This window comes from Neomonachus schauinslandi, chromosome 8 (genome assembly GCF_002201575.2).
Source record: "Neomonachus schauinslandi chromosome 8, ASM220157v2, whole genome shotgun sequence".
NCBI lineage: Eukaryota > Metazoa > Chordata > Mammalia > Carnivora > Phocidae > Neomonachus > Neomonachus schauinslandi.
In genome coordinates this window covers 79,443,436-79,471,067 of record NC_058410.1, presented here as the reverse complement: position 1 = coordinate 79,471,067, position 27,632 = coordinate 79,443,436, and the positions used below count along the sequence as shown (strand labels likewise).

Sequence of the window (27,632 nt, the reverse complement as noted above, 5' to 3'; positions counted from 1 at the left end):
TGATGAGGATGAAATGAAAATATGGGAAAATTGCAATCACTGTACATTGCTAGTGGGAATATCAAATGGTACAGTCACTTTAAAAAACTGTCAGTTCCTCAAAAAGTTAAACACAGCGTTATAATGTTATTGAGTAATGCCACTCCTAAGATATATATCCAAGGAATGAGAAATCTATATCTACCTAAAAACTTGTACATAGCAGCATTATTCCTAATAGCCAATAAGTGGAAACAACTCAAATGTCCATCAATTAGTGAGTGGATAAACAAAAGTTGTATATCCATACAATTTATTATTTAGACTTTAGAAGGAATGGAGCTCTGATACATGTTACAAAATATATGAACTTTGAAGAAATAATTATTCTAAATGAAAGAAGTCAGACACAAACACCACATATAGTGTAATATCATTCTATTGTATGAAATATCCATATAGGCAAATCCATAGAGAGTGAATGTAGATTAGTGGTTTCTAGGGACTGAGGGAATGGGCAATGGAGAGCTATCACTAATGGAATTTCTTTTTGGGGTTCCAGAATTAGATGGTAGTATTGTGTTGATTATACAACTCTGTTAACTATATAATATGTATCTCTCTCTCTATAGATAGCTAGATAAATAGAGCATGTGGGAGCAAGAGATATATAATCAATAAAGATATTATTTAAAAATGATCAAGTTGCAAAAGTCATTGCTGGTTGATCAGGGGAGAGCATGCAATCTCTGAGACTTTCAAAGGGAAGCTTAACCTTTGCTTTCCAGATGAATGAAGACATGGTAAATGATCAATTACTTTGATTTTAGACTTTTCTTCTTATCCTTCATAAGTATTAAGAGCTATAAATTTGCCTCCAAGTCCTTCTTCAGCTACATCCCACAAATGTCAGTACATTGTATTTTTATGTAGCAGGGTTTATGTGGAGTGAGTGTCCAGAGGGAGTGAGGGCTGCAGAGAGATTGACCCTCCAGGTCACAGGAAAGCCTTAAGGAAAGTGGCATCTTGGTGGGAACATTTTGGGCTGCAGGTGAGCCACCTTGATCCCTGTAGGAGTCCAGTTGCTAATGTAGGCAGGAAGACTTCAGGTTGCCAGTTTCTATGTAGAGAGGATCAGGGGAGGGTTATTGCCAGGCCAGGCTAAGCTTGAAAGGTCTTCAAGAGACCTAAAGTTCTGGATGGGCAGGTGGGGGCTGAACTCCACCAGATGTCCTCATGCCCATACCATTCACCCACTCTGCAACATCCAGAAACAGAGGAAAACCTCTTTCTCCTACAATGCCCCTTCCGCAGCCTCTACAGAGAAACCTAACATGTTGCTCATGTAAAGGAGAGATGTTTAAAAGAATGCTGTGTGTTATAGCAGATCATATTTTGACAGGTGAACTGACAGCTGAGAGGTAATAAACTGATAACTGGCTTATGCCTCTATTTCTTATACTCTCATTGTCATATGTATCACATCCATGTACAAGACAATATTATATGTATTTTTTACTTTAAGCTGTCATATGTGTTTTAAAGAAATTAAAGGGAAAATATAATTTATCCAGATAGTTACTATTTTTGATGCCCTTCATTTCTTCCTAATATTCAAATTTCCCACTAGTATCATTTACATTAAGCATGAAAAAAAATTATTTCAACATTTCTTATACTATGGCTTGACTGGTTACATTTTGTTAATTTTACTTTTTATCTGAAAATATTTTAGCTTTCTTCTTGAATGATTTTTACTAGATATAAATTGCTGAGTGACATATCTTTTTCAGCACTGTAAAGATACTAATCCAGTCTCTTCTACCTATCATAATTTCTGATGAGAAATCCACAGTTATTTGAATTACGTTTCCTAAATGTAAGGTGTCATTTTTCTCTGGCTACTCTTAAGTTTTTCTCTTTATCTTATATTTTCAGGAGTTTGGCTCTGATATGCCTAGGCATTTTTTTTCATACTTACTTTTTGGAGTTCAGTGAGATTCTGGAATGTGTACGTTTATGTCTTTCACCAAATTCAGGAAGGTTTCAGCTATTATTTCTTCAAATATTTTCTGCCTATTCTGTCCCATTTCTTCTTCTGGATTCCTACTATGCTTATGATAGACATTTTTTTAATATTGTCACATATGTCCCTGAGATTCTGTTCATTCCTTGGATTGCATAAATTCTGTTAAGTTACATACTCAAGTATTTATCTTCATTCTGCTCCTAAGCTCATCTGCCTTGAATTTTTTATTTCATATACTCTTGAATCCCTTTTTGGTTCTTTTCAATAGTTTCTCTCTCTCTACTGATAATTTGTATCTTTTCAGTCAGTACGAGAATTAGGCATAGTTCTAATATCTGTTTTAAAATCTCTTTTTTTACAACCCATACTACAGAATCATGGTTGCTGCTGCTTCTGCCATAATTGAGGAAGCACAGAAATGGAACTTTCCAAAGCTGTCAGCCCAGAACTATAGCATTTCTGTCATCATCAGGCATCTCCTGAATCAGGTAGACTCTTCCACCGTAACTGTTCAAGAATCCTGCTGCATCTGCTACAAACTGTATCATTATTCACAAAGGATGCCCTGCAATCTGCCCTTCACCCCAAATAATTCTATGTCTTACATAAGATTGACTGATTAGGAAAATTTAAATTATATCCAGAACCTTCTCTGAAAGAAAGTTTTAGAAACATAGTTTTAGCCTTTTTAGTACAGCTTCTTGCTTGAAGAATACTTGAAAGGATACTCCAATCTATCTGCTATAGACTACCCCTCTCATTATTCAACATTATTTTTCCCTTTTTCAAACCTTCCCAAAATATCAATAGCAAAAACAGTATACTTTGAAGACATAATATACCAATGCTCTGTAGAAACAAAAATCTATAGAGCTCTTCTCAAAAGGAAGGATTCAAAGTCTCAATCATTTCATGTGTTGTGATACTACTTTATATGATGATGTGATAATCATGCCTATGCTAATTCCATCACAATTCTAGTTTGATATGTTGTAATTCATAGACTAAATTATAAAGTGATCCACTGCCAAAATAACCTACCCATACACACACATATACACACACACACAGAAAAAATAACCCTTCATGGCATTCAGTTATAAGTGGTTATAAGTCCAATTTGTATTGACTTTCTTCCTCCACTGCCAGTTACATTCTCCCTTGGTCAATTAGTTGTATTAACCCACGGTTTCATCCCTAAAGGATCTGGCCTTTGGGTGGTCTTATCTCATGAGTTTGCTATAGTATTCTATTTAGTTATTACTAGTTGGACAGTAATATCAGGCAACCCCTGGCTTCCAAACACAGTCTTCTCTGCTGCCATTGTGGTTTAAATTCCTGTTTTCCTCAATCAGAGATCAATTGCTCCAGTCAACACAGGAACCCCCTTTTAGCACTGGCAGAGTGGTGAAAGAAGTCCATATAGAAATCTCAATTTCCGGTTCATGAAATAATTGTTGGGTCCTTTGGTAGGAACCATTTTTACTTGTTTATTTAGACATCTAAACCAGAATCCAGTGTCACAGGGTGTGAAGAATACTTTAGCAGTGAATCATTAGATGTAATATTGAGAGTTCCCAGTCTCTTTCATACCTTGGTTTCTGAATTCAAACATTCTGGCTATCAGAGAAAGAGCATCATATATTGGTTATTGGCTTAGAACATAATTTTCCTATAATTCAACCTTAAAAAGAGTGGTATTCTAGTTGGAACTAACTGCTCAAGCAGTGCTTCTTCTTTTATTTCCTGCTTGATCACAAATGTATATATATTACAGCTACTTGATGACGGAGTATTGCTGTGTATACCTGACTTTAGGTAATACTGTTCAAATGAGCAGCTTTGGGCATATAATCACTTGGTGTCCCATGATGAGACAGTCATTTAATCTCTAATAGGGCCAAATAGTGTTTTTTATATATGTGTGTGTGTTTATGTGTTTATATGTGTGTGTGTATATATATATGTGTGTATATATATGACTATATTATATATTTGTATATTTAATATATATTATACATGTTATATAAAATATATTTATATAGTTATATATACACAAATAAATATATTTATTAAATATACATTATATCTATATATACCTATAGAAATACTAACTATATAATATAAATATTTATATGTATATATAACTATATATTTATATGTGTATATATATTTATACACATGTATATGTATACATATATATATGTATATGTCAAAACAAGGGTTTGACTTTCTCCCCAAACCAAGGGTTCTCCTTTGTGATTTTCTTATTAGGCTCAACCACAGGCTTCGTACAGTTACTGATTAGCTCCAAGAACATTGGATATTATTGGTCATAAGGTCCACGTGGCAGAATTGCTTCTTCCTCAACTTAGACCTGCTAGAACTCTTTATACTACTCTGGGCTCTTCTCAAAGTTTATAGACATGATTTACTCAACATGTGCATCCAAGGGGTAAACTGAAATGAATATATGTTGCCTCAGATATCCACAAATGCCCACCAAGTATTATATATTTTTATTAGTGATAGGAAATACATACTAAAGCAACTTGTGTTTCACTTTGGAAGGGGTATTCCAACATACGTCAGACCCAGAAATGTCCCAAGTGTATCAGGTACCTGAATCCTGGGGTTTACTTTCTTCTAATGTATGTACTTTACCAGGACCTTTAAAACCATTGCCATATAAGTGTGATATTGATACAGTACACCAGCATGATGTCCTGTGGAATGTTTTGATGATCCGAGTCCTATGAACTAAATAATGACACAGAACCAGCAAATTGACATGGTCTTAAATAGGACAGAAAAAGTATAATGATGACTCCTAGGTGAATGCAAACTGCTTTTTATCCTTATTGGGATAAAAAAAAAAATTCCCAGATTAAGACCTAACAAATATCAGAAGCCAGGAAAGAAACTACAACTGGAATAGTATCATTGTGAATTAGAAACACCCCTGATGAAGTTTGTGCTTATTCACTGCCATTCTCCAAGAGCTTTCTGTCTTCTACACAGGTCAAATAGGCAAATGTGTTGGGCATGTGGTAAGAATTTCCACCTCTGCATATTTCAAGACTGAAATGTCAGCACTGGGCTCTGTGAATCCTCCAGGGGAATATGTAGATGTAGACCAAAACACATTTGGTTTGGGTGAGTGTATAATATAAGTATTTGAGGAGGCTGAGTTTATAGGAATGACTTCCTAAACCACTGGGCCATCAAGGTAGCATCCTACTGCTTCTGTCAGGATTAAGAACTTGCAAAAGTAGGGAGCCTCTAAACCAGCTACAGGATAAAGGAACTCTGCCACAGTTTGCACCAACAGAATGCATGTCGTGTGCCCTGCTTCTCTTCTTCCATAATGCACTTCTAAATCAAGGTCTCAGGTCTGATTAGCAGAACTCAAATAATATCCAAAATCCAAACTGCACAGGAATCTCGGGAAAATTGTTCCTAGGTTCCAGTCCCTGCAATACAGGAAGATGTGCTAGAGTAGAAAAAGATGGCATGTGTGTTGTTTTCAACCATGTTTTTACTACGGTAGACTCTCCTATGTAAGCCCTGGCTTCCAAGCCAGCCTCTTTCAAAAGTTCCACTGTATTTACAAAAGGGCAAGTGTCAATTAAAATGTAAGGAAGAATAGAAGCCATTTTTATAAAAATGTTCACAAAATTTAAATTACCTTAACAGTTATATACTTAGTCTTTGTTCTCTTATGAGCTTCAGTCATATTGGGGAGACTGTAACAATTCCTATCTAGGTTATGGAAAAGGTCTTTATGATGAACTTTTCTTCTGAGCACTGTTTTCTAATAGGATTGTATTAACTCTAGAAAAAGATTTTATTTCTAGTATTTAACTTTTCAGGGTTCAATGAATTAAACTTCTGTAAACTTTAAGCTTTTCTATTATCAACCTACGTTATGTTAACATGTAACACTTACTGAGCATTTACTGGGTGCCTGGCACTATGGTAACCATTTTTACTATCTAACTTCATATGCACAGCAACTGAAGTGGGTGCCATCACAATCATTATTTTGCAGATGTGGAAGCTCAGACCTAAAAAGTTAAGTAACTTGCTAGTACAAGTTAATAAGCAGTGGAGCTAAGATTTGACTCAGACAGTGTTAGATTCCAGAGTCTACAAACCTAACCCTGTGACCACCCTCATAATTTTATTCTCACTCTCTAAAGTACCTTTTGTTTCACTTTGAATTTTTTTCTTTATCTCATAAAGACTTACATATTAAGAAAGGAGGGAAACAACAAGAACATCAGTGAAATACCCAATGGAATTTTTTTAGAGCTTAGATAAGGTACAAACAAAAATGTAAACAATCTGCAAAAAAAATGGCACTGGAGAAATACAGAGGGTGTGAGTATTAGAATTACAGAGAGTGTGAGTCTTAGCCAGTTACATGATTGAGAAACAACAATGATAAATAACTATGATTTCCTATGGTAATAAATTGATGTGGTTTTAGAACTGAGTTGACAAGTTGACTTAGAAAACTATTATTAAGAACTAGTTATGCATATCCAGATTTATAATAGAAATTTCTTTTGAACTCTATAATCTGTTAACTATTTTATTGTCATTGATTAACTTTTAAAGTATATTACTAAAATATCAATTTGAGAAATACCTATGTCAAGTCTTTATCTTAAAGGACACAGGTGACATTTCCTACTTTCATGTGGCATTATTTAGCATTGTCATTTAGACATTTTATATACAAAAGCAATGTCTCCGCAATACGATTTTAATCTATAGAACATGACAAGGTAGGTGCTATTTCTTTGTTTCAGGATACTTCTGAAGCCTCCTTTCTTCAAAATATATTAAGGGACATGTTTAATGAAGTTCCAGCTTTGAGTTATACACACCTTAATGTGATTAATAATGAAATGGCCTTTTTCCTAATAATTATATGGGATATAGTTTATTGTCTCCCATTGTCCGTTTACATTTATTTAGTGGTGAGTACTTTTTCCTGCCTCTAGATGAAAATTTAGGGTCCTACATTTTTTTCTCCTCTCTCTAAAGTGCCTCTCTTTTGACTTATAGAGAACAAAGAAGTCCTTCCCACCTGTCTCCAATGTGGAAGTGGGATTCATAGTGCACCAATATCTATCCCAAAAGACATCTTCAAACTACATTCTTTCACCTTTTATATTTATCTATATCTATACCTATACTTATATCTAGTGGGTAAGGGCTTAAGAGTCTTATCTTCTTTATTCAGTCTATGTATGGTCTATAATCTAAATATATTTATTTTGATACTTCAACTAAAACTTCCATTTCAGCACTTTGTCATACATTTCAAAATATTAACTCCTGTACAAAATTTTAAAAACTTATATAGTTATAATTTGTCTATTTCATAATTTTGCTTAAGAATGATCCAGAATTATGCTGACACCTTTTGTACTCCTCTAACAGTATGGATTTAGTAATAAAGTCTTAGAAATTGCCCACTAAATATATTTTGACCTGACTTGATAGAAAATGGAAACCTATTCATTTTTATCTTTAGTTTCAGGTGCAGCATTATGTTTCTCAGAGTCTGGTAACCCTGGGAAGTTGCAGCTTGTTGAGAAAATCTATAATATCTCTGCTTTTATCAGAAGTAAACAGCTTCAGTGATGTTCTGGGTACCATCGATCAGGTACATATAGCCTGAAACTGTAACTCTTATTTATAGTTAATACAGCTACAGACTTTTCTTTTTGTCCTCTCTCCACTTCTTGCCAGGTTGATATTTTAGTTATTACCTTTTTATCCCCTAGAGTATGTGAATACTGTTACTGTCTACTAAAATTATAAAGATACTTTTAGAAAATAGTTTCCAAAATAATACCATCTTATCATGCTTACATGTATATGTGTATGCCAAAGGTGCCAATGGTGACAAGGAATGCTTAGATGAATGGCCTTAAATCTAATTGGGCAGCGTGTTCCTAAAGCAAAATGGTGAGAGAAAAGTGAATGGGAGACAATGCTAAATGTAAAAAAAACCTCTCACCAGTGGTTTTCATTTCTAATTGCTCATGAGAATCATCTGGTTAACTTCTAAATATCCCGCTGTGAAGCCATATGCTAGTTCAATTAAATGGAGGTCTCCGGGTTTAAGATGCAGGTATTGGTATTCTTTTAAAGCTCTTCAGGTATCCCAATGTGCAGCCAAGGTTGAAAACTCATGCTCTAGGCCCTCTCCTCTGTGCAGATTCTTACATCAGTGCTGATAAACGTGTCTAAGAAACTGAAGTCATTAACCTATTTTAATGTTGACCCTGGTATATTATGTGTTCACTTTGTCAACCGTTGTAATATTATTACTGTCTCTGTGGTAGAATTAAGCACAATTAAAGGAAATCAGAGATAGGAAGATATGTTTTGGTAAAGAAGAACAAATTTAAGTAGAAAAAATACTATGTATATAATTTTAAATACTTTTTAACTATTACTTATATCTAAGTTGCCTACATTTGACAATATATTCCAAAAATATGTATAATCTAATTGAATTCACTGAATGACATGAAAAATCATCTAGGCAGCAATTTTTCAAGGGACTACTAAATGGTAAACTCTCTTAAGTGCTCTGTGAGATTTTTTTAAAGTAATTGTTACTGATGTTAAGGAGCTAAAAATTCATTTGGGAAACAGTGAAGTGCTAAAATACTTGGTGTTTGTAGGAGCTCCAACATCAAGAAGTGATCAAGGTAGGTTGCAGGTCCCTGAAAGGACTTCATGGATAAGAAACAACTTGAAAAATGTATTTGAAAAACAGAAGATAACAGAATATAGAGGCATTGAGTGTAATTTTTAAAATGTGTGCCCAGGGGCACCTGGGTAGCTCAGTCGGTTAAGCATGCGACTCCTGGTGTCAGCTCAGGTCATGATCTCATGGGTCATGAGATGGAGCCCTACATGGGACTCTGTGCTCAGCGGGGGGGTCTGCTTGAAGATTCTCTCCCTCTGCCCTGCCCCCACTTGTGTGCATTCTCTCTTTCTAAAATAAAGAAATAAATCTTAAAAAAAAATAAATAAAATGTGTGCCCAGCATTCTAAAAAGCAAGGTAAGGTCATGGAATTTAAAAACAGAATGCAATGTGGGAAATGACTTTGATCAAATCAGATTATTTGTGTGGAAAATAGCAAAGTACAGACAAGAAATTTTTATTTACATGTTCTCATTTAATCTTCACAAATCTCCATGAAGTAGTTGTACTTTTTACCCAGTATATAGATAAAGAAATCAAACCTTAGAGTGGTTAAGCAACTTGACCAAAATTGCAGAAAGAACATATTTTAAAGCCATAATTCAAACAGAGGTATTTTGATTGTAAAATCACTTGAGAATAAGAATAAGAAGAACACAACAGTAACTACTTTTTGGCAGGTAATAATGCATTAATATGCTTTACATGAATTTTCCCAATCGAGATATTAATATAGTTGTTTAAAGACAAAGATATGGAAACTACTACTTGGCATTCTTATAGTAGACAACAACATTCACTCCAGCCATTTTAAGCAGAAAGGATGCATAAGTAGCTATGGATTGTTGAGAGGGCTCAGGCTGTACTTTCATGAACGACTCCCATAATCATACAGCAGAATTTGGCTACCAGAGGATTTGCTGCCTTTATCATCATGAATAGGAAGCTTTCTGCTGAATCACCAGTTCCAGAAAACAGTCCTGCCACAATGTACAACAGACAAAGGTGTGCCCTGTGCTGTACCTGTCTCACTATGTGATTCAGTTTGAACTACAAAGTTTGTGTGAGTGCATTTGTTTCTAAACCAACTTTCTATTCATAACCCTAGCAGCAAGAGAGTATAGGAAATGTAGTTTAACAAATGCAGAGGAACGGGATCAAGATGGCAGGATAGGAAGATCCTGAGTTTACCTCCTCCCATGGACACACCAAGACTACAACTACATATAGAGCATCTCTCTCTGAGAAGAACATGAAGACTATCAAAACAACTTTAACACAGCTAAAGATATAAAGAAAAAGCCACATCAAAAGGGGTATTTTGGTTGGGACCTAAAACCTCCAGCATGGCAACCCACAAATGAAAGAGATATCACGGGTGTGGAGGTCTTCCCTGAAGGTGAGAGGTTCAAGCCCACATTGACCACCTCCTCCCTTCAAGGATATGCACCAAGAAGGTAAGGCCCCATAATATCTGGCTTTGAAAGTAGGGCTTAACTCCAAGATCTTTGAAAATCAGTAGGGCTTAGCTTCAGGAGAGCAAGAGAGCTATAGGAAACTGACATTGTTCTTCATGGCCTGAGCACAATCTCACTCACTCTGGGATCCAGCATAGAGGCAGCAGTTTGAAAACACCTGGGCCATACGTGAAGGAGATTTACTGACTACTTTTAGGGCAAGTGCTGGAAGGGCAGGGATCTATAGGAACTTTCTCTGGGAACAAAAGTGCTGACAGGCACCATTTTTCTTATCCTCCTTCAGCCTAGTTAGCTCATGCTAGTTCTGAACACTCTTCATCTACCTTGACAGCACTGGGTGATCCACTCAGGTGTTCTGTGGCTGCCCTGTGCAAACCCACCTACCTTGCCAGGTGCCCTTCCAAAGTGGCTCCCACCCTGCCATACATGGTGGGCAGTCTGGCTAGGTCCAGGACTCCTCCAAAGCAACTTCTGCCCCAGATACAGAGGGAAGAGCCCTACCCAGCAGCACATCAACAACAGTTGCCACCAGGCCTCCCAGCCAACCACACCGGGGATTAAACCCACCCACCAGCATACCCACAGCAGCTGCAGCTAGTACTCTCAGCCAACAACTGGGGGCCGCACACAGTTTACACAAGGGACAACCCTGGAGTGCCTGGGTCTGATGAGAAGGAGGTATTGCATTCCTGTACCCCACAAAATGCCTTCAACATCAGCCCATTACCTTCAAAACCATGAAATGTAGCTGACCTACCTAAAACACAGAAACAAGTGTAGAGAGTCAGGCAAAATGAGGAAACAGAAGAATATGTTCCAAATGAAAGAACAAGATAAAACCTCAGCAAAAGAACTAAGTAAAATGGAGATAAGCAATCTACATGATAAAGAGTTCAAAGTAATGGTCATAAGGGTACTCACTGAACTCAGGAGAAGAAGGGATAAACACAGTGAGAGCTTCAAAAAAGAGATAGTATAAAAAGGAACCAATCAGAGCTGAAAAAATGCAATAACTGAAATGAAAAATGCACTAGAGAGAATCAACAGCAGATTAGATGATGCAAAAGAATGGATGAACAATCTGAAAGGGTAGTGGAAGCCATCCAAAGAGAATTTTAAATATGAGGATAGGTTAAGGGACTTCTGGAACATCATCAAATGTATAACACTCACATTATAGGGATTTCAGAAGAAAAGAGAAAGAAGGGGCCAAGAAAATTATTTGAAGAAATAATAGCTGAAAACTTCCCAAATCTGTGGAAGGAAACAGATAACCAGATCGAGGAAGCAGAGAGCCCCAATAAAGATGAAGTCAAAGAGGTCTACACTAAGACATAAATAATTAAAATGTCAAAAATTAAAGATAAAACATTAAATGTAGCAAGAGAAAAGCAACTAGTTACATACAAGGAAATACCATAAGACTGTCAGCTGATTTTTCAGGAGAAATTTTACAGACGACAGTGGCGTGATATATTCAAAGTGCTGAAAGGAAATACACTACAATCAAGAATACTTCACCCAGCAAGGCTATCATTCAGAATTGAAGGAAACAAATAGTTTCTCAAACAAAAGTTAAAGGAGTTCATTTTCAGTAAACCAACCTTATAATAAATGTTAAAGGGACTTCTTTAAGTGGAAAAGAGGCCATAAGAAGAAGGAAGAAAATTATGAAATAAAAATATTCACTGCTAAAAGCAAACATATGGTAAAGGTAGTAAACCAAACACTTATAAAGCTAGTATGAATGTTAAAAGATAGTTAAGTTAGGTATATCTATAATAATTAGGTAAGGGATACACAAAATAAAAAGATGTAAAATATCATGTCAAATGTATAAAATATGGGGAGGGAGTAAAAAATGTAGTGCTTTTACAAAGTGTGTTCAAAGTTAAGTTACCATAAACTTAAAATACACTGCAGAATACTTAGGATGTTCTATATGAACCTTATGGTAACCACAAACCAAAAACCTGTAATAGATACACAAAAAATAAAGAGAAAGGAATCCCAACATAACACTAAAAAATAACCATCAAATCACAAGGAAAGAGAACAAGAGAAGAAACAGAACTACAAAAACACCTAGAAAACAATTAAGAGAATGGCAATAAGTATATACCTATTAATAATTAGGTTAAATGTAAATGAACTACATGCTCCAATAAAACGACATAAGATGACTGAACGGATAAAGAAAAAAAAAAAAAGATCCATCTATATGCTTCCTAAAAAAGACTAACCTCAGAGACAAAGACACATATAGACTAAAAGTGTAGGAACAGAAAAGATATTCCATGCAAATGGACATTAAAAAAAATCTGGGGCAGGAAAAAAATGATGGCAGAGGAGTTGGGGACCTTATTTCAACCAGTCCCCAGAATTGAGCTGGTTATCTACCAGACCACTCTGAAAACCCACTAAATCAGCCTGAAATGTAAGAAGATATATCTGGATCTCTACAAACAGAATATCTTGGGCGGTTGGTTTCCAGGTATGAAGCGGGGAGCTGTGATTCCGCAGGCAGATATCAGAAGATAAACGGAAGGGTGAGGGAGCTGCCATAAGCGCTTGAGCTGGGAAGGTGAAATAACACAGCGCAAAAGCCCCCCATGCTGGGGACCGGGCACAGACTTGAAGACTGGTAGCAACGGGGAAAGCACTTTAGGGCAGCCCCCAGACTGAAACCTGAAGCTGCAGGGGCGCCTGCGTGAACTGGGGGTAGCTGGCGGTTTTAGAAGCACAAAGGGCAGAAGCGTGCCTAGACCTGGAAGTGCGGGGTGGGAGCGCTGCTGAGGGGTGCACAACCCAGGACGCTGTGGTTTTAGCAGCACAGACAGAAATGGAGACAGTGTGGCCTAGAGAGCTCACTGAAGAACAGACTGAGATCTCTGTTCTGAGGCAGAGGTTTGGAAACGGTCGCTTCGGCTCTGACTCTTGGAAGAGACATGGAAAGCCGCCAGAGAGAAAAAGCCCCCAAAAAACTGTTTTCACTGAGCCCATCCCCCCCCACAGGGGGCAGGGAAACTCTGCCAAAACAGTGTTGCCTGAGTAACAGTGCGGCAGGCCCCTCCCCCAGAATGCAGGCGGGAAGAACAAGAGGCCAACAACCCTAAGGTCCTTATAAAACAGATGCATTTTGCTTGGGTTGTGGTCAATAATATGGACTCTGTACATTCTCTAAACCACCCCTCAACAGAATGACTAAGAGGAGGAACCCCAAAAAGAGGAAAGAATCAAGAGACTGTGACTTCTGACACAGATTAACAAATGGATATAGATATAAGCAAGATGTCAGAAATAGACTTCACGGTAACAGTTATGAAGACAATAGCTAGAATGGAGAAAACAATTAATGGCAACATAGAGTCTCTAAGGGCAGAAATGAGAGCTGATCTGGCAGAATTTAAAAATGCTGTCAATGAGATCCAATCTAATCTAGATACTTTAACAGCTAGGGTAAATGAGGCAGAAGAACAAATTAGTGATCTAGAAGACAAACTGATAGAAAAGAAGGAACAGGAGGAAGCCTAAAAGAAACAGCTTAAAATCCATGAAAACAGAATTAGAGAAATAAGTGCCACCATGAAACGGTCCAATGTCAGAATTATTGGGATCCCTAAGAGGGTGGAGAGAGAGAGAGAGAGAGAGGACTAGAAGAAATATTTGAGCAAATTGTAGCTGAGAACTTCTGGGGAATGAAACAAGCATTCATGTCCTAGAGGCAGAGAGGACCCCTTCCAATATCAAGCAGAACAGACAAATGCCCCAGCATGTAATAGTAAAACTCGCAAGTCTTAGAACCAAGAAAACCATCTTAAGGGCAGTTAGGGGGAAGAGATTCCTTATGTACAGAGGGAGGAACATCAGAATAATGTCAGAGTTATCCACAGAGAACTCGCAAGCCACAAAGCGCTGGCAAGACATATTCAGGGTACTAAATGAGAAGAACATGCAGCTGAGAATACTTTATACAGCAAGGCTGTCGTTTAGAATGGATGGAGAGATGCAGAGCTTCCAGGACTGGCATAAACTGAAAGAATATGTGACCCCTAAGCGGGTCCTGCAAGAAATATTAAGGGGGGTTCTATAAAATGTGAAAGACCCCAAGAGTGATATAGAACAGAAATTTACAGAGACAATCTATAGAAACAAGGACTGCACAGGCAACATGATGATAATAAAATCAACTTTCAATAATCACTCTCAACGTGAACAGCCTAAACACTCCCATAAAACAGCACAGGGTTGCAGATTGGATAAAAAGACAGGTCCCATCCATATGCTGTATACAAGAGACTCATTTTGAACCTAAAGATACATCCAGACTGAAAGTGAAGGGATGGGGATCCATCTTTCATGCCAACGGACCTCAAAAGAAAGCTGGGGTAGCAATTCTCGTATCAGACAAATTAAATTTTAAGCTAAAGACTGTAGTTAAAGACATAGAAGGACATTATATCATTCTTAAAGGGTCTATCCAACAAGAAGATTTAACAATTGTAAATATCTACACCCTCAACATGGGAGCAGCCATCTACATAAGCCAACTGTTAACCAAAATAAGGAGTCATGTTGATAACAATACGCTAATTGTAGGAGACCTCAATACTCTACTCTCAGCAATAGACAGATCATCTCACCAGAAAATCAACAAAGAAACCAGAGCTTTGAATGACACACTGGACCAGATGAACCTCATAAATATATACAGAACATTCCACCCTAAAACAACAGAATACTCATTCTTCTCGAGCACACATGGAACTTTCTCCAGAATAGACCACATACTGGGTCACAAATCAGGTCTCAACCGATACCAAAAGATTGAGATTATTCTCTGCATATTCTCAGACTATAATGCTTTAAAACTGGAACTCAATCACAAGAATAAATTTGGAAGAAATTCAAACACTTGGAAGCTAAAGACCAGTCTGCTCAAGAATGTTTAGGTCAACCAGGAAATCAAAGAAGAACCTAAACAATTCATGGAAACCAGTGAGAATGAAAACACATCAGTCCAAAACATATGGGATACCACAAAGGCAGTCCTAAGGGGGAAATACATAGCCATCAAAGCCTCACTCAAAAAAATAGAAAAATCCCTAATTCACCAACTAACTTTACACCACAAAGAACTAGAGAAAAAACAACAAACAATGCATAAGCCACGCATTAGAAGAGAAATAGTTAAGATTAGAGCAGAGATCAATGAATTAGAAACCAGAAACACAGTAGATCAGATCAACGAAACTAGAAGCTGGTTCTTTGAAAGAATTAGTAAGATCGATAAACCACTGGCCAGACTTATCCAAAAGAAAAGAGAAAGGACCCAAATTAATAAAATTATGAATGAAAGGGGAGAGATCATGACTAACACCAAGGAACTAGAAACAATTATTAGATTTATTATCAAAACTATATGCCAATAAATTGAGCAACCTGGAAGAAATGGATGCCTTCCTGGAAACCTATAAACTACTAAGACTGAAACAGGAAGAAATTAACAACCTGAATAGACCAATAACCAATAATGAGATTGAAGCAGTGATCAAAAACCTACCAAAAAACAAGAGTGCAGGGCCTGATGGATTCCCTGGGGAATTCTACCAAACATTCAAAGAAGAAATAATACCTATTCTCCTGAAGCTGTTTCAAAAAATAGACCAGAAGGAAAGCTCCCAGACTCATTCTATGAGGCCAGCATTACCTTGATCCCCAAACCAGGCAAAGACCCCATCAAAAAGGAGAATTTCAGACCACTATCCCTGATAAATATGGATGCCAAAATTCTCAACAAAATTTTAGCTAATAGGATCCAACAGTACATTAAAAGGATCATCCACCATGACCAAGTGGGATTTATCCCTGGGATGCAAGGGTGGTTCAACATTTGCAAATCAATCAGTGTGACAGAACACATTAATAAGAGGAGAGAGAAGAACCATATGGTCCTCTCAGTTGATGCAGGAAAAGTATTTGACAAAATACAGCATCCTTTCCTGATTAAAACTCTTCAGAGTATAGGGATAGAGGGAACATTCCTCAATTTTATAAAATCCATCTATGAAAAACCCAGAGCGAATATCATTCTCAATGGGGAAAAGCTGAGAACCTTTCCCTTAAGATCAGGAACATAACAAGGATGCCCACTCTCACCACTATTGTTCAACATAGTACTAAAAGTCCTAGCAACAGCAATCAGAGAACTGAAAGAAATAAAAGTTATTCAAATTAGCAAAGAAGAAGTCACATTCTTTCTCTTCACAGAGGACATGATACTTTATGTGTAAAACCCAAAAGACTCCACCCCCAAATTACTAGAACTCATACAGCAATTCAGTAATGTGGCAGGATACTATATCAATGCACAAAAATCAGTTGTTTTCTTATACACTAACAATGTAACTGTAGAAAGAGAAATTAGAGAATCAGTTCCATTTACAATAGCACCAAAAACCATAAAATACCTCGGAATAAACCTAACCAAAGAGGTAAAGGATCTATACTCTAGGAACTACAGAACCCTCATGAAAGAAATTGAAGAAGACACAAAAAGATGGAAAAACATTCCATGCTCATGGATTGGAAGAATAAACATTGTTAAAATGTCTATGCTGCCCAGAGCAATCTATACCTTTAACAGCATCCTGATCAAAATACAATGGCATTTTTCAAAGTGCTGGAACAAACAATCCTAAAATTTGTATGGAATCAGAAAAGACCCTGAATCGCCAAGGAAATGTTGAAAAAGAAAAAAAAAAGTTGTGGGCATCATGTTGCCCGATTTCAAGCTATATTACAAAGCTGTGATCACCAAGACAGCCTGGTACTGGCAAAAAAAACCAAACACATAAACCAATGGAACAGAATAGAGAGCCCAGAAATGGACCCTCAACTCTACAGCCAAATAATCTTCGACAAAGCAGGAAAAAATATGCAATGGAAAAAAGACAGTCTCTTCAATAAATGGTGCTGGGAAAATTGGACAGCTATATACAGAAGAATGAAACTCGACCATTCTCTTACACCACACACAAAGATAAACTCAGAATGGATGAAAGACCTCAATGTGAGACAGGAATCCATCCAAATCCTAGAGGAGAACATAGGCAGTAACCTCTTTGACATCGGCCACAGCAACTTCTTTCAAGATACATCTCCAAAGGCTAGTGAAACAAAAGTAAAATGAACTTTTGGGACTTCGTCAAGATAAAAAGCTTCTGCACAGCAAAGGAAACAGTCAACAAAACAAAGAGGCAACCCACAGAATGAGAAGATATTTGCAAATGACACTACAGACAAAGGGCTGATTTCCAAGATCTATAAAGAACTTCTCAAACTCAACACCCAAAAAAATAATCAAGTCAAAAAATGGACAGAAGACATGAGCAGACACTTCTCCAAAGAAGACATAAAAATGGCTAACAGACACATGAAAAAGTGTTCATCATCATTAGCCATCAGGGAAATTCAAATGAAAACCACACTGAGATACCACCTTATACCAGTTAAAATGGCAAAAATTGACAAGGCAAGAAACAACAAATGTTGGAGAGGTTGTGGAGAAAGGGGAACCCTCTTACGCTGTTGGTGGGAATGCAAGTTGGGACAGCCAGTTTGGAAAACAGTGTGGAGGTTCCTCAAAAATTTAAAAATAGAGCTACCCTACGACCCAGCAATTGCACTACTGGGTACTTACCCCAAAGATACAGATGTAGTGAAAAGAAGTGCCATATGTACCCCAATGTTCACAGCAGCAGTGTTCACAATAGCCAAACTGTGGAAAGAGCCAAGATGCCCTTCAACAGATGAATGGATAAAGAAGATGTGGTCCATATATACAATGGAATATTACTCAGCCATCAGAAAGGATGAATACCCAACTTTTACATCAACATGGATGGGACTGGAGGAGATTATGCTAAGTGCAATAAGTCAAGCAGAGAAAGTCAATTATCATATGGTTTCACTTATTTGTGGAACATAAAGAGGAGCATGGAGGACATTAGGAGAAGGAAGGAAAAAATGAAGACAAGCGGCAGTTGGAGGGGGAGACAAAGCATAAGAGACTACGGACTCCAAGAAACAAACTGAGGCTTTTAGATGGGAGGAGGTGGGGGGATAGGTTAGCCCAGTGGTGGGTATTAAGGAGGGCATGTATTGCATAGACCACTGGGTGTTTTATGCAAACAGTGAATCATGGAATACTACATCAAAAAGTAATGATGTACTGTATGGTGACTAACATAACATAATAAAAAAAAAGAAAACTAGACATAATAAACTCCATCTGTATAAATTTAAAAATAAATAAATGTGCACTGGAGTCTCATTCAGTATTGACTTTGATGACATTTTAAGTTGCAACAATTTACTTTTTTTATCTTAATTTTTATGCTTCAACCAAAATTTTTGGACCTTTGATCCATTTTTTTGTTTGGAGATATAACCCAGCACAATAGCAACTCTGAAAAATTCAAATAAAATGCATGTAAGCAATAATATGCAAAGGAAAAAAAATGTGGGACAGCAATACTTAGATAAAATAGAGTTTAAAACAAAGATTTTAACAAATGACAAACAAGGTCATTGCATAATGATGGAAGGGTCAATCCAAAAAGGGAATATAATAATTGTGAATATCCATGCTCTCAATATAGGAGCACTAAATATATAAACTAAGTATTAAGAAATGTAAAGGGAGAAATTCTTAGTAAGAAAATAATAGGGGAGTTTAAGACCCCACTTACTTCGATGGATAGATCATCCAGACAGAAAATCAATAAGGAAACAGTAGCTTTAAATCATAGATTAGGACGGTTGGACTTAACAGACGTATACAGAACATTCTATCCAAAACACATTCTTTTCAAGTGTTCATGGAACATTCTCTAGGACAGGTCACATGTTAGGCCACAAAACAAGTCTTAATAAATCTAAGAAGACTGAAATCGTATCAAACATCTTTTTTTACTGCATTATGAAACTAGAAATCAATTATAAGAAAAAAAGTGGAAAAAAACACACATGTGGAGGCTAAACAACATGCTACTAAACAATGTGTGTATGAAGAATTTAAGAGAAAATTTAAAAAATACATAGAGACAAAAAATGGTAACACAATATTCTACAATATCTGGGATACAGGAAAAGCAGTTTTAGGAGGCATACAGGCCTAAGGATACAGGCCCACCTCAAGAAACAAAAAACGTCTCAAATAAAAATCTAACTTTATAGTTAAAGGAACTAGGAAAAGAACAAAATGCCCATAGTAGAAGGAGGGAAATAATAAAGATAAAAGTTGAAATAAGTGAAATAGAGACCAAAAAATAACAAAACCATACGAGAAAAGATCAATGAAACTAAGAGCTGGGTTTTTTAAAAGATAAAACTGACAAACCTTAACTCAGGTTCATCAAGAAAAAAGAGAGAGAGAGGTCAACTAAACAAAATCAAATAAAAGAAATTATAACCAATACCACAGAAATACAAATGGTCATAAGATAATACTATGAACAATTATACACCAACAATTTATACAAACTGGAAGAAATTACTAAATTCCTAGAAACATATAATCTTCCAAAAGTAAATCATGAAGAAATAGACTATCTGAACAGACCAATTACTAGTAATGAAACTGATTCAGGAAAAAAAATCCCAATGAACAGAAGTCCAAGAAGAGATGTCTCTCAGGTGAATTCTACCAAAGATTTAAAGAATAGCTGAGCACCTGGGTGGCTCATTTGGTTAAGCGTCTGCCTTTGGCTCAGGTCATGATCCCGGGGCCCTGGGGTCAAGTCCTACATTGGGCTCCCTGTGGTATGGGGAGTCTGCTTCTCCCTCTGAGCCCCCCCCCCCACTCATGCTATCTCTCTTTCTCTCTCTCACAAAAATAAAGTCTTAAAAAGAAGAGTTTATAGATATTCTCACATTATTATAAAAATTGAGGAAGATGAAACACTTCTAAACTCATTTTATGCGGCCAGCATTACCCTGATACCAAAACCACAAAGACATTACAGAAATGAAAATTATAGGCCGTATCACTAATGAGCATAGATGCAAAATCCTCAACAAAATGTTAGCAAACCAAACTCAACAATACATTAAAAGTGTCATACTTCATGCCAACTGGAATTCATTCCAGGGATACAAGATTGGTTTAACATTCACAAATCAATCAATGTGATACACCACATTAGCAAAACAATGTATAAAAATTCTGTCATCTCAATGCACAAAAGGCAAAATTCATCATCATTTCTGATTAAAAACTTTCAATGAAGTGGGTACAGAAGGAATGCATTGCAACATAATAGAGGCCATATTTGACAAACCCACAGTTAGCATACTCCATGGTCAAAAGCTGAGAGCTATTTTTTTAAGATCAGGAACAAGACAAGGATGCCTATTCTCCACTTTTATTCAACATAGTATAAAGTTGTAGCTATAGCAATTAGGCAAGAATAGAAATAAAAGACATCCAGACTAGAGATGAAGAAGTAAAACTGTCACTATTTGCAGATGACATACTGTGCAGAGAAAACCCTAAAGACTCCACCAAAAAACTATTAGACGTAATAAATGAATTCCGTAAAATTGTAGGATACAAAATCAATAAACAAAAATCTGTTGTGTTTCTATATAATAATAATTATAATAATGAACTATCAGAGAAATTAATCAAAAAAACCCACTTAAAATTGCATCAAAATGATTAAAATATCTAGGTGTAAATTTAACCAAAAGACCTGTATTCTGAAAACTGCAAGACACTGATGAAAGAAATTGAACATGACACAAATAAATGGAAAGATATATTGTGTTCATAGATTAAAAGAACTAATATTGTTAACATATCCATACTACTCAAAGCAATTTATAGATTCAGTGGAATCCCTGTCAGAATTCCAATGAAAATTTTCACAGAACTAGAATAAATCATCATAAAATTTGTATGGAACCACAAAAGACCCCAAATAACCAAAGCAGTCTTGAGAAAGTACTTGAGAAAAGTATCACACTCCCAAATTTCAAACTGTACCAACAAAGCTATAATAATCAAACTAGTTACAGCACTTGTCTAAAAAGTGACACGTAAATCAATGGAATAAGATAAAGAGCCCAGAAATAAACCCAGTTTAGATCAGTTAATCTACCACAAAGGAAACAAGAATATACAATGGGGAAAAGATAGTCTTTTTAATAAGTGGTGCTGAGAAAAATGGACAGCTACATGCAAAATAATGAAACTAGACCACTTTCTTACACCATACACAAAAAATAAGCTCAAAATGCTTTAAAGACATAAACAAAGACCTGAAACAGTAAGACTTCTAGAAGAAAATATAGGCAGAAATGCTTTGATATCAGTCTGAGTAATTTTCTTTTGGATATATCTCCTCATGCAAGGTCAACAAAAGAAAAAAAACAAAACAAAACAGTGAGACCACATCAAACTACAAAGCTTGTGCACAGTGAAGGAAACCATCAACAAAATGAAAAAGCAACCTACTGAGGGGAGAAGATACTTACAAATGACATATTGGCTAAGGACTTAATATCCAAAATACATAAAGAAGTCATACAACTCAACAACAACAGCAACAACAAAACACTCAATTAAAAAATGGGCAGAGGATCTGAATAGACATTTCTCCAAAGAAGACATACAGATGGCCAATGGGCACATGGAAAGATACTCAGCATTACTAATCATTGGGAAAATGCCAATCAGAACCGCCGTGAGATAACACCTCACACCTATCAGAATGGCTGGTATCAAAAAGATAAGAAATAACAGGTGTTGCTGAGGATGTGAAGAGGAAACCCTCTTGTACTGATGGTGAGAATATAAATTGGTCCAACCACTATGGATCACAGTACAAAGCTTCCTCAGAAAATTAAAAATAGAACTACTATATGATCCAGCAATGTCACTTCTGGGTATTTATTTGAAGAAAATGAAAACACTCATTTGAAGAGATATATGTACCCCTATGTTCATTGCAGCATTATTTACAATACCCCAAATATGAAAGCAGCCTAGGTGTCTACTGATAAATGAATTGATAAAGAAGATATGGTATACACACATATACACACACAATGGAATATTACTCAGCATAAAGAAAAGAATGAAATCTTGCCATTTATAACAGGGAGGGTCCTAGAGGGTATCAAGCTAAGTGAAATAAATGAGACAGAGAAAGACATTAAGTATGATTTAACTTAAAAATGGACTCTAGAAAAACAAAGCAAATTAACAAACAAAACAGAAACAAACTCATAGATGCAAAGAACAAACGAGTGGTTACCAGAATGAAGTGGGGTGAGAGAACAAGCAAAATAGGTGAAGGAGATTAAGAGGTACAAACTTCCAGTTGTAAAATAAATAAGTCATGGGAATGTAATGTACATCATAGGAAATATAGCCAATAATATTATATAATTTTGTATGGTGATAGATGGTCACTAGACCTGTCGTGGTGATCATTCCTAATGTATAAAAATATCAAATCACTATCTTGTTTATCTGAAACTAATATACTATTGTATGTCAATTATAATTCAACAAAACAAGATAATGTAGTTTTATGCTTTTTCAGCTTTGTTACTCTGAAAAGGTGATAGAATGGCTATTGATATAGTCAGTCCAAAGTGTCCATTACATCTAAGGCTCAGAGATTCAGTCATATGCTGGTAAGAGATGGAATCAGAGTAGGAGGGAACACAGGGCAAAGAGCGTGAATAGAGGGAGGCTATTTATTTGGGACTGTCAGTGCAATAAACCTTCCACAAGCAGCAATAGAGATAACCACTAATATATAAGGGGTGTTATCCAAAGGACTCCAGGAGAGATTTAATGTGAGGAGAGAGGAGAATCAGTGGAAAAATTAATACTGTAAAACTAAGAGATAAGAAAAATGATGTCATTAAGGAGAGTTAGGTAAGTAGGAAGGAATGCTTGTTTAGTTTAGTTTAGATATATTGAATTTGAGGAAACATTGAAGTAATCTAAATGTAGGCATAGGGAAATATGAAAATAAAATTTGTAAGAAAGGAAAGGGACATATCTAAAAATTTGGAAAATAATCACTAATATATGGCAATCATGAAATCAGAAAGAAAACAGGGACTCAGAGAAAAGTAAGGTGGAATAGGAAAGGATGTACAAACAAAGAAAAGAAGACAAGCTTTATTTCAGTAAGTTTGTTAGATGACTATTATAAATGTCAGGCTTAAATGGTTTAAAATTTTTGTCAGATATACAGTAATATATATTTATTACATATAATATGGATTATGCAAGATATCTATAAAAATACTAATATTAATATCATACTCCATATTTTATGTCTTTCCAGTTTTCTTTTTAACTTAGAGGTTTTTGCTCCCCAAAACATTTGTATCATACAGCATATAGTTTTGTATTCTGCTTTCTTGTGAAACACAGTATATCATTAGCACTTTTCATGATTTTTGCATTCCTAAGGAAATGGGATTTTTAGTGACTCAATAGTATCTTATGATATCCACGGTCTTGATTTATTTAGTCTTTGTTGAACATATAGGATATTGCTGTATGCATTAACCACTGATAATATGAATCATTTTCTGAAACTGATTCATGGAGATACATTTCAGAAGTTGACCTTATTGCATTAACTGCATTCAACTCATATTAGCGATTTGTATCCCAAACTTACATATTAAGATGATTTTCCTGAAAAAGCATAGATATTTTTTTGAAAAACATGGATATCAAACTAATTATTTAAAACAACTATTTCTTAGAACTTCTAAAAAATAATTTAAAAAGTCATGTAAGTTTACTGTTAACATAATTAGCCTCTCCAGTATAAGCTAAAAATCTAGATAAATAGTGAACTTCAGAAAATAGGTAGTGTGGGAGCGCCTGGGTAGCTACGTCAGTTAAGCATCTGCGTTAGGCTCAGGTCATGATCTCCAGGTCCTAGGATCCAGCCCCTGCATCAGGCTCCCTGCTCAGCAGGGTGTCTGCTTCTGCCCCTCCTCCCCACTCGTGCTCTCTCTCTCAAATAAATAAATACAATCTTTAAAAAAATAGGTGATTCCTGAGATGAGGGGAACAAATGATATGAGCCCCATGATCCCTTGACTTTTGGTCTAGAGGACCTTTCTGGACTGTGGCATAGGTGGAACCCAGCCAAATCACAATAGTCTCACTAAACTGAAGGGGCAGAAAGTGAAGTTCAGGAGTGCTGATATAGGCAGTGTTTCTGGATCAGGGTCAGGGAGGGAAGGAAATTGTGAAGAAGAGCCCAAGAAATTTACACAGAGCCTTTCTTTATTTATTGAATACTAAGCTGTGCATGTGTAGGAGGACCCTTCACAAGGCCAAGCAAAGAAAATCTTCTCAGAAAGGAACTACTACAAAGAAGCTGTGCGTTGAACGACACATGAGTGCTTGGGACTATTCAAATTCCATCCAGCCATAATGGCAAGACCTTATTTAATGCACCAGGCATAGAGTAGAGACCCTAAAAGGTTACACTTAGCTGTATGGTAACTTATAGTCCTAGGATAAAAGCTATGGTAGAATGATTCTAACAAAATTTAGAAACAGGCCTTGAAAGGATCTTGCTGATTCAGAGCTAGATTTACTGCCCACTGGAACAGTATAATACAGAAAGTCAGCAACATGGTATCATTAATGTCTAGCATCCTTTCAGAAATTGAAACATGAGAAGAAGCAAAGATGTATGATCCATAACCATTAGAAAAAATCAATTAATAGAAATATAACCAGAAATGACAGAAATAATGGAATTAGCATACAAGTTCCAACAGCTATTATAAATATGTTAAAAGAAAACCTGAGTACTAAGGGGAAAATTGGGAATTTCAGTACAAAAATAAGAGTAATATATGTGATAAAACTGTTAAAAACAGAATAGGTAAGTATAAATATGAAAGTATCTTTGCCCATAATCAACAATTTAGATTAAACATACACATTCCTTGAAAGATTAAAATTACCAAAACTGGTAGTAGAAAACATAAATTACCCTATTCTGATTAAATAAATTATATTTAAAATTATAAACCTCTCCACAAAGATCGCTCCAGTTCCAAATGAATTCTGCCATACATACATTTGAAGAAATAACAGCACTCTTAAACTTTTTAGAAGAGACAGTAGGGAATATTTCATAACTCGTTTTATGAGATCAGCATTATCTCAATATCAAAACCAAACACATCACAAGTAAAACAAAAACAAATTCAGACCAATATTTCTGATGAACGTAGAAGTAAAATCCTTACTGCATATTAGTAAATAGAATCCAGCAACATATAAAAAGAATAATACATAATGATCAAGTGGGATTTATCACAGGAATGCAGTGTTATTTTCACATTCATAAGACAATGGATATAAATCACAATATTAACAGACTTATCAAGAAATTCATATGATCTCAGTACATGCAGAAAATGCACTTGGCAAAATTTACCACCCTTTCATGAATTAAAAAATATATATATCAACATAGGAATAGAAGCAAAGTTTCTCAACCTGATAAAAGTTCTTTCTATGAAAAACCTCTAGATATAACCAGTGGTGAAAGACTGAATGTTTTTCCCCAAGACTATAAATTAGGGATGGATGTTATCTCTCATCTCTTCTGTTTAGCATTGTACTAGAGATCCCAGCCATTTCAAGCTACTGTACTTTTAGAAAGGAAGAAGTAAAGGGGCTCCTGGGTGGCTCAGTTGTTAAGCGTCTGCGTTTGGCTCAGGTCATGATCCCAAGGTCCTGGGATGGATCCCCGCATCAGGCTCCCTGCTCAGCCAGGAGCCTGCTTCTCCCTCTCCTGCTCCCCCGGCTTGTGTTCCCTCTCTAGCTGTCTCTCTCTCTCTCTCTGTCTCTCTCTGTCAAATAAATAAATAAAATCTTTAAAAAAAAAAAGAAAGAAAAAGAAAGGAAGAAGTAAAACTATATTTAGGGCCAACATGATCAGGAATGTAGAAAATCTTAGAGACTTTACCAAAAAGCTACCAAATCTTGAAATAGACCCACCCACATACGGCTAATTGATTTTAGACATAGCAAAGGTAATCCAACTGAAAAAGAACAGACCAACAATTCAATATAAAAACAAGCAAAAAATTTGAACACAAAAAAGAAGATATACTAATGGCCAATAAATACATGAATAGTGCACAATATCATCAGTCATCAGAGAAATATGTTGAACAGTGGCCAGAATGGCTAAAATTGAAAAGACTAACAATACTAAATTTTGGTAGGGTGTGGGAACTCATAAATTGCTACTGGGAATGTAAAGCAGAATGGCAGTTTCTCAGAAAGTTAATTATATACTTACCATATGGCTGAACAATTCAATAGCTATGCTGACATAAACAATTGTTCAGGAGTGTACATAGCATTTTAATTTTGAGTATCTGGAAATAACTCATATTTCCATGACAGAATCAATGAACAAGTTATCTTAAACATGTTCAGTGGAATACTGAATTCAGTGTTGAATCAGTGATACACACAACAGCATAGATGGACCTAAAAAAATACTAGGCTAAGTAAAATAAGCTAGACACAAAAGAACATATATGGTATGATTAAATTTCTATGAAGTTCTAAAATTAGGCAGAACTAATGTATGGTGAAAGATATTGCAGCAGTGGTTGACTTAGGGAGTGGTCCTGGGATTGACTGGAAAGGGGCATGCAGGACTGGGGTGTGGGTATATGGGTGTGTGCAGTTGTCACTCACTGTTCATCAAAATGTGCACTGAAGATCTGGGCATTCCACTGTGTGTGAACTATACCTCATTTAAAATATATTTTTTGAAATCTAACTTTTTTATCTGAACCCAAAGTAAATATAATAATATAATTTTTCTCAATTTTATACTCAGTTTTTTAGTTCACTTTGAAGACTGTTTCTTTATTCCTATCATAATGAATGCTAAGATGTCACCAAGAACTGTATGAAAAACAATTTTAGTTGGAAAGCTTTCTAAATAATCTAAATCTAAATAATCACGAAGTCAAAATGAACATATAGTATGATAAAATAATATAATATATATGACTCTGATTCAATTTCTAATGTACTAGTATACCAGATGCAGGAGAGATCCTATCTTTTAAAAATTGGTGGGAAATATAATAACTATTATGATAGATATTTACAGAGCCTTATTATGTGGTCAACATGATTCTGAACATTTTATACTTCTCTAAGGCTTCTACATATATTTTCTGTTTAAAATAGATAGCTACTAATTTTAATTTTCTGGTTATGTCATTTAATTCTCCCAACTACATGATGAAGTAGTATTGTTTCCATTTTACAAAAGAGGGTAAGTGGGATTAGAAGATTAGAGTAACCAG

General features: G+C 35.9%; 1 protein-coding gene across 1 annotated transcript in view; it reads left to right on the top strand.

Annotated features, from left to right (window-relative positions):
• Positions 1-27,632, top strand: part of MEI4 (meiotic double-stranded break formation protein 4) — a 195,328-nt gene that overhangs the window by 108,015 nt on the left and 59,681 nt on the right. Inside the window, exon 3 of the mRNA XM_021693619.1 lies at positions 7,557-7,688. Coding sequence (XP_021549294.1) covers positions 7,557-7,688 — 132 coding nt within the window. The remainder of the gene's footprint in view (positions 1-7,556; positions 7,689-27,632) is intronic.